We start from the raw sequence: 18,058 nt of genomic DNA, 5'->3' as shown, positions 1-18,058 counted from the left end.
CAACAAAGCATCAGAACCTGCCTTACGCCAAGCCAGATGGCACCTCTAGCTAGCTCAGTGTTGTCCACTGACTGGCAGCCGCCACTCTCCAGGGTTTCGAATGGGGAGCATTCCCAGTTCTACCTGGAAAGGTCAGGTGTTGAAACTCGGGAAGTTCTGCATGCAAATCGCTGAGCTGCAGCATTATGGTGATGATTTATTTTAAGCCATAATGAGGAATTGCTCTCCAGTAAATCATAGGATCGTGGAATTGTTGAGTTGGAAAGGATCACAGGAGCCATCAAGCCCAACTCCCTGCAATGGACGTGGGATTGCAGTTTTTGCAATGTTTTGTGAGAACAACTAACTTTCAGGTTCGCCCATCTGCAGGGTGGGATTCATATAGTGACCCACCTTGGCAGGGTGGTGGTAGCTGATGAAGATGATGAAGACTGAGCTGATTAGCGCCCCTCCCCCCATATGTGTGTGTATGCATATATGCATGTATGTTTGCATCTAGCACCTGTCACTCAGACGCTTTAGTAAACTTGCTTTTTAAAAGCACAACACTGCCATTTGCCTCGTCTTTCTCCGCCTTCTCTCTCTCCCCCGCTCCCTACCCCATGGAGGGGAAGGGGAGGGGAAGGCCGAGAGGGTGCTCAGTCTCCTCCCTCCCAGCCTCACGTGGTGGAGCAGAAGCAGCTGGTGCGGTTGGGAAGGGGACGGGCTACGCAGGCGCAAGGGGGATCCCTGAGCCTGTATGGAGCTCACAGGGGCTGGGGGGGCCATGAGCAGCAAGAAAGGTAAAGCGGGGGGCGCGCGGCTGCCCTTAAAGTATTCGGGGTGCGTGCATGGGGGCTGCAGATAAATTCTGGGTGGGGGGAGGAAGTTGCATTGGGAGAAAAGAGGGGGCCGCGGCAGGTGCAGAGGCGGGGCAGGGGGGGGGGGTTGCCTCTTGCACGGACGGTCCCTGCTGCCATTTGCAAGCTTGCCTAGGAAACTTTTGCAGGCGGAGCTGCGGTCCCTCCGCCGGCCGAGCGCTAATTCTTCTTCTCCCTCGCATCATCCATCAGGCCCGGGGAACGGCCGCGGCAAAAAGAAGAAGCATAAGAAAGAGAAGGCGCCGCCCGCTCCGCAGGCAGAGAGCGAGACCCCCACGGGGTGAGTGGGGCGCCGCCGGGTGCATCTTACCTTGGTGGGAGGGCAGCGGCTGGAGCAACCCTGCCCCGTCGGGGGTGCGTGTGCGAATGAATGCGAGCGATAGGTCCTGCTTCTGTAAACTGCAGCTCTCGGAGGGGGGGGGTTTCTCCCCGTTTAGAGGACTTAGAGGGGGGCAGGTTTGCGGAACAGGTGCTGGAGAAGCCCGCAAGGGGAGTGCAGGGCTGGCTGCGGCTTCTCAGGGCAGATTCACACGTGCATGTTCGGAATCGTGGCTTGGGTGGGCGGGCCATCACGGGTACAAATGCCTAAAGCGCCCTGCCTTTTCGGGGGTGCCCGTTCAGGCTCTCCGCTGCCAGTCTTCAAGCTGCAAGGACGCCAGTGGCATGTGTGCACACGTGGTAAGCGACTTTTAGTGTTTGGAGGGTGGGAATTTCAGGAAATCGGTCAGTTTCATTTGTCTCTGGAAGATGTCATAGTTTGCATGTGTGAATGGCCATCACAGGTATAACGCTATACAGTAAATAAACTGAAATGTAAAAAAAGTGGAGGCAGTAATTTGGGTGTTGAGAAGACCAAATCATTTCTCTGGCAAGGGAGGAAAATGATGATAAAGCTTCTGCTGCAACTTTGATTGCATTGCAGCATGAGCGCTTCTACGTTGCTTCATTGATGTGTAAAGCAGGAAAGTTGGTCGAGAAAGTAATTAAGCTTTCTGATGGTGAAGGCTCAGCCACCCGTCTTCAAGGCAAAACCTGAGTAAGAATGGCTGTGTTTGCTCACTTTAGGACCTTTACCTCTTCCCATTAACAAACGTTTTATTGTGAGCTTCCGGGAGTAAGGCTCGTTTTTGCTCGTTGTTGTTGCCTAGATTGAATGCCGTGCAAATGAGCTACGGCCTATAAAAGCCTGTGCCATGATAAATGTGTTAGGCTTTTAAGCGGCCTCAGTTCATGAACATGGATTGGGTGCCTTTTGCAGCAGGATGGCTGTGACAGACTAGTAAGTCCAGATGACTCGGACAAGTGAACCAAGCTAGGTCCCTCAATATGTTGTTGGGCTTCCATTTCCATCATCCCTTACCACTGGCTGGGGCTGATGGGAGTTACGAGTCCAACTCATAACCAGGATAGGGAAGGCTCCCCTGAGATAAGGTAATTCCTGCCACCATCTGAAATTATTATTATTATTATTCTATATATATCCTGCCTTTTCCCCAAACTGGGACACAAGGTGACTTACGGTGACAGCTGACACAAGGTGACAGCTAAAAAATATGGGGAAAACTTATGAAACATTAATAAACATGGGCGTAGGCAGGGGGGGCAGGAGGGGGCAGTTGCCCCTCCTGGAGGCGGGGCCGGTGGGCGAGAGCAGCGCTGGTGGACAGGGTCGGAGGCGGAGCGCAGCCCGGCGGAGCGCGGGTTCGGCGTTCCGCGCCCTCCCTCCAGCTCCCTGTCGCGCCCTCCGGCGGGGCCAGGCGGGCGGGGAGCCAGGGAGCGCAGCTGAGCCGCTGTCGCCGTGCTGCGTTTTGCTCCCTTGAATTGCCCTCCTTCTCCTGGAGGCGCAGCTCCTTTCCCCGCGGGTGGCTGCTTCTGCGGCGTCCTCATCCTCTCTTCGTGCCCCTTCCTCGATGGGGTGTGGGGAGGGGTTGCCCCCCCGCCCGCCCCCTCCGCGGCCCGGGCAGCCCTGTCTGTGGGGGGGGGCGGCGCAGGGGTGGCGCCGGAAGGATGTTTGGGCGCCGGAGGGACCTTCGAGCCACGGCGCCCGATGTCCTTGAGGCGGGCCTGCTGTAAGCTGGGAGGGGTGCGTCCGGGCGGCCGCTGCTGGCCCCGCGGGCCGCACCGCCTCGGCCACCTCCTTCCTCCCGGCGGGAGGCTCGTGGGGCGCCTTCGGCGGGGAGTGCAGAGGGAGCGTGCGCTGGGCGGCGCTTTCGGGTGGGGCGCTCTCTTGGAGCCCTCCCCGCAGCCCTCCCGGCGGAGGCTTCCCGCTCCGCTGCCTGGCGTTCCAGCGGGGCGACCGCCGCGCGGTTTGCGCTGGGGGTGTGTGCGCTTGGGGGGGGCTGTGGCCCCGCTCCGGAGTCGCCGCCCGGGATCGCCACTTGCGGGCCACGGAGGGCATCGCTGGCGGGGGCGCCGCAGTCGTCGAGGGAGGCTTTGCGGGGCAAGTTGCGCACTCGGCGGCTCCTGCGCCAGTGAAGGCTCCGTTTCGGACTTTGGATACCGGGGGATGCCGCGCCCATCGGGGCGCTCGTCGGCGCCCCTCTCCCGTTTCTCCCGTGCGGGGAGGGGGCGTCAGGGGTGCCTTTGCGCCGCGGCGCTGGATGGGCTTGGGATGGCCCTGGTGGATTGTCTGTTGTCGCCTTGACATCTGTTGTGGCCCCTCCCCTCCCGTGCCTTGGCCCCGCCCCTTGCCCCCCCCTGGTTTTGATCCTGGCTACGCCCCTGTTAATAAAAGTAAAACAATTTATATAACACATTTATTAAAATTATAGATGATTACAATAAACACATCACAGCGGTTCCCAAAAGCCTGTTGAAACAAGGAGGTCTTCACCTGGCAATGCAAGGACGACAAGGAGGGAGCGAGTCTAGCTTCTCTAGGGAGGGAATTCCCAAGTCTGGGAGCAGCCACCCTCAAGAAGGCCCTCTCCCGTGTCCCCACCAAGTGTGCCTGTGAAATTGAGTTTATTCTCTTCCCTTTTTAAGGAGAGTGCCACTTAAATGTGCGACTGCTAAAGGAGGAGTGCTGGTGCTGAGGCCTTTTTAGAGGAATGAGGCTACCATGGGTGATGGAAATGCTGTTGCAGGTTACTGGGTCGGTGTATCTATTTCTTGGTGCCTTTGGAGAAGGTTGGCTCTGAATCCGAGTCAGATGCCACAAAGAAGAACAATTAGGCTTTTTGGTTCTGTGGGGAACATGCTGAACCCACGGCCCCTAGATCATCATGCTGTGCCGATTCAGATTGCAGACGGCGGGGAATTACACAATTAAATAAATAAAAGTATCTCCACATAGGAAACTTGCAAGCTGCGGCAAAACTGTGCTCAAACTCTCCTCCCTTTATAGAGAGAGTTTTTAGTTTCTTTTCTATGGGAGAGCACCCTTGGCCGTTTGGTCTGGACCTTGGGCCTGTCGCCTCATGGTGAGCCAGGCCCACGCCATGCAGGGCTGGCTGCTTCCCCTTGCCCAGATTCCATTCCCATCCTGGGTGGCAGCTGCTGGGGGCCATGGGGCTATTTTTAACCCCCCGTCCGCCTCTGGTGTCTCTGTGCACATTTGGGCTCTGGCGGGGAGGAGGGTTCTGAGCTCACAAGGTATTAATTCCTCTTTTACTAAGGAGGGGAGCATGTGGACAGATAAGGTGCCCAGCTGCCGGCATGCTTTGCTGAAACAGTCTCTGGTCTCCATCCCAGGGCCTGTCACTCCAGCCTGGCTTTCACGCCAGAATCGGCAGCTCCCACCCAGATCTGGGAACTTTGCTCTGAGGAATATCTTCTCCCTGGGGAAAGGCGTCGGGAACAGGGCAGGTCTTCTCCCCTTGCCCTCCCCCCTCCCCAAATACACACCTCCCTATAACAGGAACTGGAAGATCAGCAGAGAAAAGGGTGCCAGTTAATTTCATTTTATGCTTGGCCACTCCGAATCGCTTCCCTGTGTATCTTTGGAGGTGGGGGAAACAATGCAAGAGGGACTAGGAGGCAGTAGGTATGTCTAAAATTATTGTGAAAGGAGGGGGGTGTTCTTATTTTATTTTTTTGTGTGCCATTGATGTACATGACGTTTTACAAAATGATATAAATGTAAAAGAGGGGCTTACTCTGAATTTTGACAGAGTGGAAGATGGGAGGTTTAAGAATATGAGCAAATAAAAGTTACAATTCCTTAAACTTTCTGTTGGGGGGGGGAGAATTAATGCCTGTGTGGTTCGTCCTCTCCAGAGGTGACTCTCAGGTTGGAAGCAGGCAAGGGATGTCTGCATAAACAGCTGCTTACAGAAGCGGGATAAACATGAATTAAAAAAGTAAATGACATCATTGGGAATTGAGATGCTCCTGACAAGTCTCTCTTTCTCCCCACGCCCCCCCCCCAACTCTTCTAGGCCACTGAGTCCCTCCTGCTCAGATGATGCTCCGAGCACCCCTCCAATACCCCCCCTGCCTTTCCCTGCTGTGATTGGAGGAGGGCAGCTGGGATCTGATGATGAGGAACAAGAAGACCCCCGAGATTACTGCCGAGGTATTTGGGCAGTGTGGGGAGTGGGGCAGGCTATTCTTTCCCCAAACTGGGGCAGATTAGGGGCTTTCTGTTTGGAATTGCAAGTGCTGAGAGCAGATAAAACAAAGGAAGACTGCATTGCCTTCATACCCTCTGCTTGTTGAGCTTCTAAACTTGCTCTTGTTTCCAGCAAGACAACCCAGAGAGCTAGACCCTTGGCCTGGTTCAGCAGAGCGCTCTTTTATGCTCCTAAAGAATAACAGCAAAACTGTTTAATGTCTTTAGAAATTGCCCACATGCAGTACTAGAACATGGGCAAGAAACCTGTGGGCCTTCCAATGTTGTTGAACTACAGCTCCCACGATCCCTGACCTTTGGCCAGGTTGGTTGAGGCTGATGGGATCTGTAGTCCTGGGCCAGAAGTAACCCACCCCAGCGCCAGGTGCACCATGGTCCAGGGTGGCAATTGGGCTGGGCCAGGACGGGGCTGTTCTCTGTGACTCTGGCAACTGGTATAGTTAACCTATCTTCCCCTTCTTGCCTTGCTAGGTGGGTATTACCCGGTAAAGATTGGGGACCTGTTCAACGGGCGCTACCATGTGGTGCGGAAACTCGGCTGGGGGCACTTTTCGACTGTCTGGCTTTGTTGGGACATTCAGTGAGTATGGCGGGGTGGGGAGGCAGGGGGCATGCTTACCGGGAGTTTCTGTTCCATACCAGAGAATTAAGGAGTGAAAGGCTAGTACAATGGACTTCACTTTCCTGAAAAATGGAGAAAATAAAAGGCAGTGTTTTCTGACTGGTCAGATTATGGGGCAACAAAGGGAGGCTATGCGAAGTCAGAAATAAGGGAGGAAGAATTAAGGGAAATGGAAATACTCAGGAAGTGATTTTTATACCATATAGATTCATAGCAAGGAGAAGAAAAAGAGAGGAATGCGCTGAGGGCTTATATGATCATGATTGTTCTGCTGCTCTGAGGGCTAGAAGCTTGCTTAAATTTAAACTTGTTGTCATTGTGGTTATTAGTTTGCACAAAAGCCCATTGAGCCTTTGGAACCACACAGTGTGTGCATTTTACCCTCCTTAGCAGGAGGACCGATAAGGCTGGAAATACAAATCCAGAGTGTATTCACAGGATTGTCGCTTTTTACCTGTAATTAGATATTCCAAAGTAGCCAACGCCTTCAGTAAGAGGCAAAGGGGTGGGGGCAGAAACTCAGCCTTTCTAACCAGGCTGCTGATTGTTAAGTACAGTGAAACCTTGGTTTACAACTATCTCTGTGTTTGAATGCCTCTGCTTAGGAACGCCGCGGACCCGGAAGTGTTTACATCCGGGTTCCGCGGCGTTGGATGCGCGGATCGCTTCTACGCAGCTCGCGCATGCGACGAAGCGATCTGCGCAGCGCATGCGTGCGCAGAAGCGCTCTATTGGCGCTACGCGCAAAAGCATGCCTTCGGGGAGCGAATGCCTCCGTGGAACGGATTGCGTTCGTAAACCGAGGTTCCACTGTACAGAATAATTGATGGGCGTAAAGGGATTGCCTAATCTGAGTGTGTGGGGGACAAGGAAAGGGTGGGCATGGTAGTCAAGTGTCTTAATAGCAGAGGAACTTGCTGTTTCCAATTGGGTAAATTGTTAAGTATTCCCACTTTGCTTTTATGAAGTTGTTGTTGTTGTTAATCACTGCTACAAAAAATTGCCCCCCACTTTGTAATCTCCACAGGAGCATCAAGACTTCGCACAACAAAACAAGTTAAAGACTTGTTTAAAACTATGATAAAAGCTTCTGTGGAGATTACGAAGTGGGGGGCAAATTTTAAAACAAAAAGTGGAAAGGGGGAGCCAGGACTAACCAGTCCCTTCCTTCTCTGTTCCCCCCCTCCCCCCGCAAGGCGGAAGCGTTTTGTGGCCCTCAAAGTGGTGAAGAGTGCTGTGCACTATACAGAGACAGCCGTGGATGAGATAAAGCTGCTGAAATGTGTGAGTTGTCCTCCTTGCCCACCCCCTTCCCCAGTTCTGGGGGGCCTGTCCCCTCTTGAGGAGTAGTGATTACTTAGGAGAGGAAGCTCGTGAGATTTTGGCATACTTGGAACCCCTTCTGCTTGGGAGCCCTGAGCCATAAACTATTGGTGCCCATGTGTATGTGAGCACACAGGGAGAACATGGCACTCTTTTATTATTTTTTCTGATCCCTCGGAGAGCCTAGGCTCGGATAATTAATTGAGTAGGTGAAGCGCCCCTACCCTGGATCCATTTGCTCTGGTTGCCATCTAGATCCCACCCTTTGCTGTCAGACACAGTGTCTTCTCTAGAGTTCCCTTAGCCAATCTAATCTGATGCTCTCCGTATGACCTGGACCACAACTTCCATCAGCCCCAGCAAACACTGGGTGCTGGTAAGGACTCATGAGAATTGTAGTCCAATGCACATTTTGCGATAGGGAATTTCATTAACGCAAGCAGTTTCTGAGCTCTGGGCGCAATACTGCACCTAAGATTTCAGATTTAAACTGTAGACTGGAAGGAAAGGAGGAGCTTTTTCTGCCTCCCCACTTCCAGCTACTCTCTGAAGACTGGAGAAGAGATCCTCTTAAGAATATTAGGGAGGTGGGCAGGGGAAAGACTTGTTGTTTAGTCGTTTAGTCATGTCCGACTCTTCATGTCCCCATTGACCAGAGCACGCCAGGCACTCCTGTCTTCCATTGCCTCCCGCAGCTTGGTCAAAATGATCAGGGCGCACTGGAGACACACACCCCCTTTGAGGAAACGTTACAACCGTGGGGTCTTTATTTTGAGGGGGCAAGGGGGAACATTATGATCGAAAGATAGAAAATGAAGTATGGTGTAGAGCAGGGATGGAGACGCGGGTGGCGCTGTGGTCTAAACCACAGAGTCTAGGGCTTGCCGGATCAGAAGGTCGGTGGTTCGAATCCAGGGTGAGCTCCCATTGCTCGGTCCCAGCTCCTGCCAACCTAGCAGTTCGAAAGCACCTCAAAGTGCAAGTAGACAAATGGGTACCGCTCCGGTGGGAAGGTAACCGGCATTTCCGTGTGCTGCTCTGGTTCGCCAGAAGCGGCTTTGTCATGCTGGCCACATGACCTGGAAGCTGTACGCTGGCTCCCTTGGCCAGTAAAGCGAGATGAGCACCACAACCCCAGAGTCGTCCACGACTGGACCTAACGGTCAGGGGTCCCTTTACCCTTTACCTTTAGGTTTGTCATTGCTTTTCTCCCAAGAAGCAGGCATCTTTTAATTTCGTAACTGCTGTCACCATCTGCAGTGATCATGGAGCCCAAGAACGTAAAATCTCTCACTGCCTCCATTTCTTCCCCTTCTATTTGCCAGGAGGTGGTGGGACCAGTGGCCATGATCTTAGTTTTTTTGATGTTGAGCTTCAGACCATATTTTGCGCTCTCCTCTTTCACCCTCATTAAAAGGTTCTTTAATTCCTCCTCACTTTCTGCCATCAAGGTTGTGTCATCTGCATATCTGAGGTTGTTGTTATTTCTTCCGGCAATATTAATTCCAGCTTGGGATTCAGCCAGCCCAGGCTTTTGCATGATGAATTCTGTGTATAAGTTAAATAAGCAGGGAGACAATATACAACCTTGTCGTACTCCTTTCCCAATTTTGAACCAATCAGTTGTTCCATATCCAGTTCTAATTGTAGCTTCTTGTCCCACATAGAGATTTCTCAGGAGACAGATGAGGTGATCAGGCACTCCCATTTCTTTAAGAACTTGCCATAGTTTGCTGTGGTCGACACAGTCAAAGGCTTTTGTGTAGTCAATGAAGCAGAAGTAGATGTTTTTCTGGAACTCTCTAGCTTTCTCCATAATCCAGTGCATGTTTGCAATTTGGTCTCTGGTTCCTCTGCCCCTTTGAAATCCAGATTGCACCTCTGGGAGTTCTCGGTCCGCATACTGCCAAAGCCTGCCTTGTAGAATTTTAAGCATAACCTTGCAAGCGTGTAAAATGAGCGCAATTGTGCGGTAGTAGGAGCATTCTTTGGCACTGCCCTTCTTTGGGATTGGGATGTAGACTAATCTTCTCCAATCCTCTGGCCACTGCTGAGTTTTCCAAACTTGCTGGCATATTGAGTGTAGTACCTTAACAGCATCATCTTTTAAAATTTTAAATAGTTCAGCTGAAATATAATCACTTCCACTGGCCTTGTTATTAACAGTACTTTTTAAGGCCCATTTGACTTCACTCTCCAGGATGTCTGTTTCTTTTTTTTTTTAAATATTTTTTATTAATTTTCCAATTAAAACCAATTATATCACATTCAATATTTCAAATTATACACATATATATATCAATCAAACCGAATGTTATGCCAAATCATCTAAAGAATTTTTTATTTGGGTTCCCATGCTTCAAGAAATTGGGAATTCCTCGCGACTGTCCACTGCCGTCTTTTTTCTAAAGTTCAAATCGTCCTCCAAGTTCATAATAATCCAGATCTTCCCCTTACAGTCACATAGATGTTTTCCACTTTCATCCGATTGTTTCCCAGCCGCTGAGATAAATATCAAACAAAGTTTCACAGATGTTCTTTCTCCTGTGTGAGTTAATCAGTCCAGCCTCCCCATAAATCTTCTTAATGGAGCTCCTTGTTGCGTCGAAGCAGCCCGAAGCAGCGCCATCTCAAAAAGCTCAAATCACTTTCGCTTTCTCTCATAGCCATGAAGATTCACGATCATTATAGAATTTACAGCTTTTTCAGGCAGGAGACCCAAACATCAAACCATAAACTCTTGGTAAATTAATGGATCTCCTTGCCCTATAGCTGAACTTAGCTTCAGGTCGCTGCTCCAATTTAAAGTGCGTCACAACTCATAAATCCTCCGAGCGCGTCCAGAACCCCTTCCGCCCGACTAGGGGGAGGCTTTTCTCATCGGCAACTCCACATCTTTAAAAAAATATGCTCAGTAACAACAGTTATAAAGTTCAACTCACACAGTCTTTTGCTTCTCTTTCACTCCAAACAAGCCAGGACATCGCGTCCGGGAAGGTACGATGCAGCAATATGAAGGGGAAAAAAATAAAAACTCACTTCCCTTATCGCTCCGTCCCCATCAATCCTTCTTCCAGATGCAGTACAATCTTTGACTCCTCTCCTTTCAGCAGCATAAATTTCTCAGCAGTAAACAGCGCTTCTTCCCCTCCTTCTGAAGTATGTCCATAGATTTAAGCCTAATTATCTTCTTTAACCATGGAAATCCCCGCCATGCAGATTAGCGTCCGGGAGTCCTGGCCCTCGTAAGTGCTCAGCCCAAGCTCCCCCCACTCCAAAAACAGTCGGAGTGGGTCAGGGGGCATCGCGGGCCAGCGGCCGCTCTCCGTAACCCCCGGAGAGGGTAGGGGGTTGCCATTTACTCCCCTAGCAACCGCCAAATTCCTTACGAAGGTCAGAGAGATGGAAAACAGGTCCGCCATTCCTGCAGGCGGAAACCGGAACCCCTCCAGGATGTCTGTTTCAAGGTCAGCAACTGCACTACCTGGGGTGTACCTGGGGAAGGACTAGACCATGTGAAAAATGAATGTAATATTTTAGCTGCAGTTCATTCATTTTCAGCTTTGTATTCTTACTCTTAAAAAAGTGTGCCCTAGACATTTTGTTGTTGCGTCCATAACCTAGGTTTAAGGTTCCATTTAGCTCCTAGCTTTCATATCTCAATTTCTAACACTGTTAAGAAAGACTGCCTTAGAGCAATGTGAAAAGTACGAGTCTACAGGAGAGCCAACTCGCAGCTACCAACTCGAAGTAGAGAGTTTGGTTTGCTACTCTGACATTTCAAGTAGATTCCTAATAAACATTCCTTCTTCCCCATCCCACGCAAAGACACTATTTCCCTATTCTCAACAGTGTTTCTTTGTGGAATATCATTTGGAAATCATAATGGCTTTGACAATTTGGTTCAACTTCTGATGCCTGGCTGTAGGGGAGCCCTTGCCATGGGCATAGCCTAGGGAGGCAGTTGCCCCACCCCAGATCAAGTAGCCAAGATAAATACGTAATTAACTGACCAATAGTGTCATTTCTGGCCCCTAACAAAAGTCTTGGCCCCTGACATCAGAAATACAGCGGAAGTGTACCCAAGTTGGGGTCTTTTCAGCTGTGACTGTTGGGCAAAATACGCACCAACTGAGTGGCAACAGCGGCAGGGTCGACGAAATAACAAAGTCGTCTTCAGTATCTTTGCTTGCTTTTATTTACAATTATATACAACACACTCCTCTACTCCTTTCCTCTCATTTCACAATACATCACCACCACCACACCCATGAACCATTTGCTTAAATACAGAATTCAAAATAGTCAATTACCCAATCACATTACAGTAAGCAAACTCTACCTTCAATTATTCAAATTAACAAAAGCTCACAGGTGTGCTATCATTCAGAACAAGGTTACAAACACACATCTCTGTGTAGCACCATTGACCACATCAGTCTTAAAGGAAAAACCTAACAGTGACATCTATGATTTAAAACAGCCTCCCAAGGATGGTTTGCCTGGCTCTATCATTGCTCACTTGTGGAAAGGCAAACAAAGGCAGTTTTATTCCACTGAGCTTTTGGAGACTTATCACTCTTTATGCTGGTTCTGCCTTTAGGGTTTTTAAAGTCCTTTTTGGACTGCTTTGTGGTTTTACTTATTTTCCCCCCTTTTCTATAATATTTTTATTTAGATTGTAAGTCCCTTTGAGTGGGTCAGGTGGGATATAAACCCTGAGAATTAAAAAAAAAAGTCTGATTGGGATTGTACAACTTCATAGTCCATACTCCCTCACATTAATAAAAGCTCACTACGCTTTGAGTACTAGCAGAGATTCTATTGTAAGGTACCCATTCTTCTAATGTGTCAGTCTGCACAAAGGGCATTTTTTATTTGTAGGGAGTATTTAAGCATGCCATACTTCACCTCCAGCCACATCTTCATTCAAGGTGGGTGGTGGGATTTCAATTAGAAGGACCTGGTTGGATCAGAAGCCTGGCCAATATCAAGGTTTCTTGGAAGGACCCGCCTGCTAGAGTGTCCTGCTAACAAGTTATTTACCACAGATGCTACATCTCTGCATTTTTTATCTGGGGAAGGTGGGCCATTTTGACCCAAGGGCTTCTGTTGATGACTCTGATCTAGGAGTCCCCCTTTTTTACTCTCCAGGTGCGAGACTCTGATCCTTGTGACCCCAAGCGTGAGAACATTGTCCAATTGATTGATGACTTCAAGATCTCGGGAATCAATGGTGTCCGTATCCTTTCACAAGCAGGCCCAGAAAACCATAGGTGCTCCTGTTCAGATTGTTAGGAGCCAGCATTGACTTCCAAAAGTATGGTTTCTGAAAGTATCTCTTGGGTGAATGTCTTGGTCGGGACAAAGCTTTCTCTGCTACTTCCTAGACCAGAATGGTGCGGTTGTTTTGTTGGGGAAACATTCAAAGAGCAGTACCAAATTCTTCACACTGATAAAAAGTTAGCATATTCACAAGAAAGTTGACCTTGCAACCTTCTTCCCAACTTCTGGTTTTGTATGCTCAGGGATGTTTTTTTCTGTGGGGGAGCATTCAGTCCTGCATTCTGCCTCCTGCTATGTGACGTGATACAGAGACAGTTGGAGCAAGCAATGAACTTTCTGTTTGGATCAGGCCTATGAGGATGGACATAAACAGTTGCAGTCTGCTTCAGATGATTGTTTTATTGTTGAACAGACGCACAACTGTTGTTAGGCTGCACCCCCCCCCCCCAGGTCATGTCTCTATCGGAAAGGAATCATACATTGGCCTGAGATGATTTGCCATTTATTTTTGCTGGGAAGGTGTTTTTCCTCCCCCCATGATGGGTGTTTGGAATGTTGCATTTACTGTAGCTGTGCAGGGTCGAAGGAATCTATTGGCTAATAGCTGTGACACTTCTGATGATGACCAGAACCTTTTCCAGTATGCACACACACACACTGAGTTTTTGAGAGCTTAAAAATAAAAATCGGTGGCTGTGCTCATTGCCATTCCATTTTTCGTAGGAGTTCTCATGTAGCCTCTTAAAAAATAAATGGTAAATAGGTGAGGACATGGGAAAAGCCAGCAAGGCTACCTGTCCTCTACAATTCCCTGCCCCATTTAATAAATAGTTCTGTTCCTGTGTTCTGGCTGTGTGCTCCCACAAGCCTCAGCTGGCATGACCAGTTGTCAAGGAGGGTGGGAGTTTCAGTCCACAACAGCTACCTTATTTAATTAGGCACAAAGCAGCAAGCATGCAGTCATTCCCTGCAGATAATGCTGCTCCTACTATTGAATGAGATGCTCTGGAAAGGAATCCCAGTTTTGTGGTCATGTGGAAAGTTGCATGGTTTTCACACAGTGGCCAGTGGTCAATAGGCGAACGTCTCAAGACATCTGTATTCAGTGTTCTTCTCGCTGAACACTGGCACAGTTTCTATCCCATATCTGATTTTAAGATATTTAAAAAAACCACATTAGTAATATGGGGGAAATGAGGGTGGTCATAGTCGTTCTGATCGCTCAGACCTAGGAAAATCATTTTAGCTTACTGTGTCTCCTTGATTCGACCTCTGCCCAGATGTCTGCATGGTCCTTGAGGTTTTAGGACACCAACTATTGAAATGGATCATCAAGTCCAACTACCAGGGACTTCCTATACCCTGCGTCAAGAGCATCCTACGGCAGGTAAAAAGTGGATTTGTTTTAAATCCGGTTGGGGGGATCTATTTGTCACATCAGGATCATTTCAACCCTTCTTTATTTAGGCTTTGCAGAGTTAGGTTACTTGTATTATATTCAAAATCACTGGGAGGTTGAATAAAAAAAGCCACACAACTTGGGCAGGAATGAAGGTGTCTGTATGTTGGGGGTGGGAGTATCATATTGTTGAGTTCTTTCTGGAGTATAGTTTTAGACCACCAGTGGGATATTGCATGTTGTACCGGTATTGCTTTCCATGAATGATAAAAAAAACTCCCGTCTCTGCATATGGAAAGCTAGAGCAGTGTTTCCCAAACTTGGGTCTCCAGCTGTTTCTGAACTATAATTCCCATCATCCCTCACAGCTGGTCCTGCTGGTTAGGGATGATGGGAGTTGTAGTCAACAAACAGCTGGAAACCTTGGTTTGGGAAGCACTGAGCTAGACCATTGCGGTGAAGGCTAGACTAAAATCATCCATCTTGATGTGAGGGGATTCAGGTGAACAGAGGAGCATGAGTCTACTTGTTGAAGAGAGGCTGGGGCCTAAGGCAGTCATTCCCAAATCTAGTCTTATCTAGAGGCTGATATTGCACACACGTCCTTCTGCTCTTGAAGAGGATTCTGTATCTTGAGAACATGCACACGGTCTGTGGTAGTTAACAAAGTTCCAGGCTCTGACGTTCCCAGTACAAGCTCTGTAGTTCCTGATACCACAACCTCCGTACTCGGAAACCCTTGAATTCTCCCATCTGATCATGCATCTCCCTTCCCAGGTATTGCAGGGCCTTGACTACCTCCACACGAAGTGCAAAATAATCCACACAGACATAAAGCCAGAGAACATCCTGCTTTGTGTAGATGAGAGTTACGTGCGCCGCCTGGCAGCTGAGGCCACTGTCTGGCAGCAAGCTGGGGGCCCGCCCCCCTCTGGCTCTGCAGGTAAATAGCCACATCCTCCCCATGTTCTTTTAATCTTTATAGTGGCACGTCTTCTTTAGAAGGAAGAGGATAATCCCTGGCTCCATTCTCCCGTCTGTGTTAGACAGGCAAGACCAGGGGTTGGCAAGTGGAAAAGTTGGAGACTTTAGCAAGAAGTCAAGGAAGCATCTCTTTCCAATTGACTTAATAACTAATTTTAGTATAGTAGTGCCTGTGTTTGCATTTACTGAACTGTGACTAAATTTTAAATACCCAGTGAATACACAAGACACCTCTACATAGTTCCATCCTTATTACAGACATCATGATTATTATCGGTATATTGCTATGTTTAGCTGGTGATATATCGCAGTGTTGACAACCAAGTATTGCCCAGCCCTACAAGACATATGGGTGAAGTTTGATTGCAGGAAGCAGAGTAGTAGGGGGAGAGCTAATAACACAAGTACAGCGAAGCTAAATAAATCAAATTGTCCAGGGAATCCTTGGCAAAGCATAAAACAGGGGAAAGTTTGACTGAATTGTGGAGTGGGATAGAGGAGAGTCAACTGGTAAGATGTGCAGAAAAATTGAAGCTACAATGGTTCATGAAAGGCTAGGCCCCTAGTTGGCAACTATTTACTGTTTATTTACTACTTTAATACGGAGATTGCACAGGGCTTCTTCCAATGTTAATCCTACTCAAGAGTAGATCCACTGAAAATAATGGACCTAACTGAAGCATAGCTCTGTTAATATAACTTGAGTTGGATAGAACCTGCACTCTCCCTTTGCAACTGAATTGTCAGAAAGTTGCACCACTCTTGCCATCACTTTTCCCACCCAGACTCTTGCCTCTCTGACTCAGCAGATGGAGGACCCGGCTGGTGCAGCTGCTGGTCTCCAGACAGCAGCCTTAAACATAGTGCAGGAAGAGTGCATGCACATAATTGAGCAGAGCAGCTCTTCCCAGTCTCCCTACTTGTCACAGATGACCACGGCTGTGTGTCACTCCAATCCATGGTTGAGGAAGCTGTGACCCTCCAGATAATGTTGGACACCAGCTCCCATCAACTGCAATCTGCATGGTTAATGGTTAGAGGTGGAGGTTTAGAGAGCATTTGCACAGGAACTCAGACTGTGCTAAGGATCTCCAGAAGTGGTGACTGTACATTCAAGGCCAAGCAGGGTAAACTTGTAGGACGATTGATGGGAGGAAAGGAGAGAGCAAGAATTACAAAGTCACTGTGGGCCATTTACTACCAGCCATGGCCTAGAATGTCAATCCACCTTCACTAGGGAGCTTGGCTGCCTCCCACATCCTCTCCCCTATTTATCTTCACAGCATTACTGATTGTTGTTTGTTTGTTTGCCTTGACTTCCTGGCTGTTGGATTCTGGGAATCATTTCTGTCTTTTTCTCTCCCTCTTTTCTCTCCTCACTCCATCTGTGCACCTCTTCCCTCAGTCAGCTCTGCACCCCAGGAGAGCCTGGTAAGTCTCCTCTTGGTGCCACTACCCCTTTCAAAGGTGGTGGGAAAACTTAAGTTTAGAATTGGTAATTATTATTGTTGCTGCTGTATTCTGTGACCTTGTGTGGATGGATGGGCCTCCCCCTGTCCCCTGTTTTGCAATTTGCATACAAGGTTCTCATGGTCACACCTGTATTTACCAACAGTCCAGGCTTAACAGGATCCAGCCACAGACAATTTGTCACATGTGCCAAAGATGTCTGCAGCCGTTGCTGGATACAAAAACCAAGTGCAGAGAGAGGCAAGAGCTTCACAGCCTTGTGTGGGTTGTACTTTGCTCTGTGTGGCACACGGTTAATTTAACTGTGGCACTGCCCTGCAGTGTGAAAATGCACCTGTGAATCGGCCTAAGCCTCTCTCTGGGAGGGCTCACAGCACAGCAGAAAAGCACATGCTATGCAGAGGCCCCCAAGTCAGTCCCTGGCATCTCCCATTAAATGGAATGTTTAGCAGATGATGGACAAGGTTTAGGGAGCTGCTGCCAAGCAGAAAAGTTGATACTGAGCTAGAAGGACAAAATAGTCCGACCTGCTCTAAGGCAGTTCCCTGTGTTCCAGTCATTGTGCCTGCGTGGTTCAAGTTGTATCACTTCGAAGAAGGGCAGAAGTGTTCATGGGAAACATAACATACACAAATAAGGCAGAGACAGCATTGCAAATTCATTTTTCATGAAGCACACACATGTGATAGATAGATAGACAGACAGGCAGATTATCCCAGAAAAGTGTGCCAGATTTGATTTCCTCATTTCTGAAATGTCCCCATGTTGGGACTGGCTGAGGACTGGCTCTTGTCCACTTGCATCCAAGATTGCACTTCAACTTGTAAAGCCATCTGATGATTTCCAAAGACTTTGCACTCTCTTCTGTGGACACTCTTTGCTTACCTGAGCTACCTGTCACACTTCTTTGGGTTTTTCTCTTTGGCGTTTATGTAGCAAATCCCAAGCAGGGATAATGCACTCTCGATTCTGCCTGTGGCATAGTAAGTAAGTGGGACAAGAAGACACGCGAGTGTGAACACAAAAAAGGAGAGAGTTTTGGACCAGGGAAACCGCATCTTACAGCTAGCCTTAGAGAAATCAACCAAGCTAGTTCTTTTTTTGATAGTCCACCAGAAGCCAGCCAAGAGGAAATGCAAGCAGCTTGACCACTTGGTTCCTTACAAAACACAAAACTGCTTTGGTTAATGCAGCAGAGCCTTGTAGATGAGTCCATATCCCAAGTGCCGTGATGCCAGTATTCATACCTGCCAAGTTGCTGTCGGAGAAATAAGGGACCGGGCTGGAAGTAGCAGACCAGAAGTAGCGATGCCGCCATTTTGGAACTGGGCGGAGCATGCTCAGAAGTGACTTTTGATACTGCTTTGCCCAGTTCCAAAATGGCCGCTGCGCCAGAAGTCGCACTGCGGCCATTTTGGAACTGGGCAGAGCAGCATCAAAAGTCGCTTCTGCGCATGCTCCGCCCAGTTCCAAAATGGCCACTGCACCAGAATAAACCAGGGGAAAACAAAAAAATCCGTTTTTTCAGCTAGGAACAGCTG

General features: G+C 48.8%; 1 protein-coding gene across 4 annotated transcripts in view; it reads left to right on the top strand.

Annotated features, from left to right (window-relative positions):
- The first annotated feature begins 490 nt into the window (after positions 1-490).
- Positions 491-18,058, top strand: part of SRPK3 (SRSF protein kinase 3) — a 31,700-nt gene continuing 14,132 nt past the window's right edge. The window contains exons 1-9 of one of the 4 annotated variants that reach the window (XM_035140306.2): positions 491-782; positions 1,053-1,140; positions 5,240-5,376; positions 5,905-6,013; positions 7,252-7,339; positions 12,533-12,620; positions 13,945-14,051; positions 14,841-15,006; positions 16,453-16,478. In XM_035140306.2, the coding sequence (XP_034996197.1) occupies positions 740-782; positions 1,053-1,140; positions 5,240-5,376; positions 5,905-6,013; positions 7,252-7,339; positions 12,533-12,620; positions 13,945-14,051; positions 14,841-15,006; positions 16,453-16,478 (852 nt within the window). In that variant the 5' untranslated portion in view covers positions 491-739. Of the gene's footprint in view, positions 783-1,052; positions 1,141-3,507; positions 4,846-5,239; positions 5,377-5,904; positions 6,014-7,251; positions 7,340-12,532; positions 12,621-13,944; positions 14,052-14,840; positions 15,007-16,452; positions 16,479-18,058 lie in introns of those variants that run through there. The other 3 variants (XM_035140309.2, XM_035140307.2, XM_035140310.2) reach the window with 3 other exon arrangements.

This window comes from Zootoca vivipara, chromosome 16 (genome assembly GCF_963506605.1).
Source record: "Zootoca vivipara chromosome 16, rZooViv1.1, whole genome shotgun sequence".
NCBI lineage: Eukaryota > Metazoa > Chordata > Lepidosauria > Squamata > Lacertidae > Zootoca > Zootoca vivipara.
This window is presented reverse-complemented; position numbering and strand designations above follow the sequence as displayed.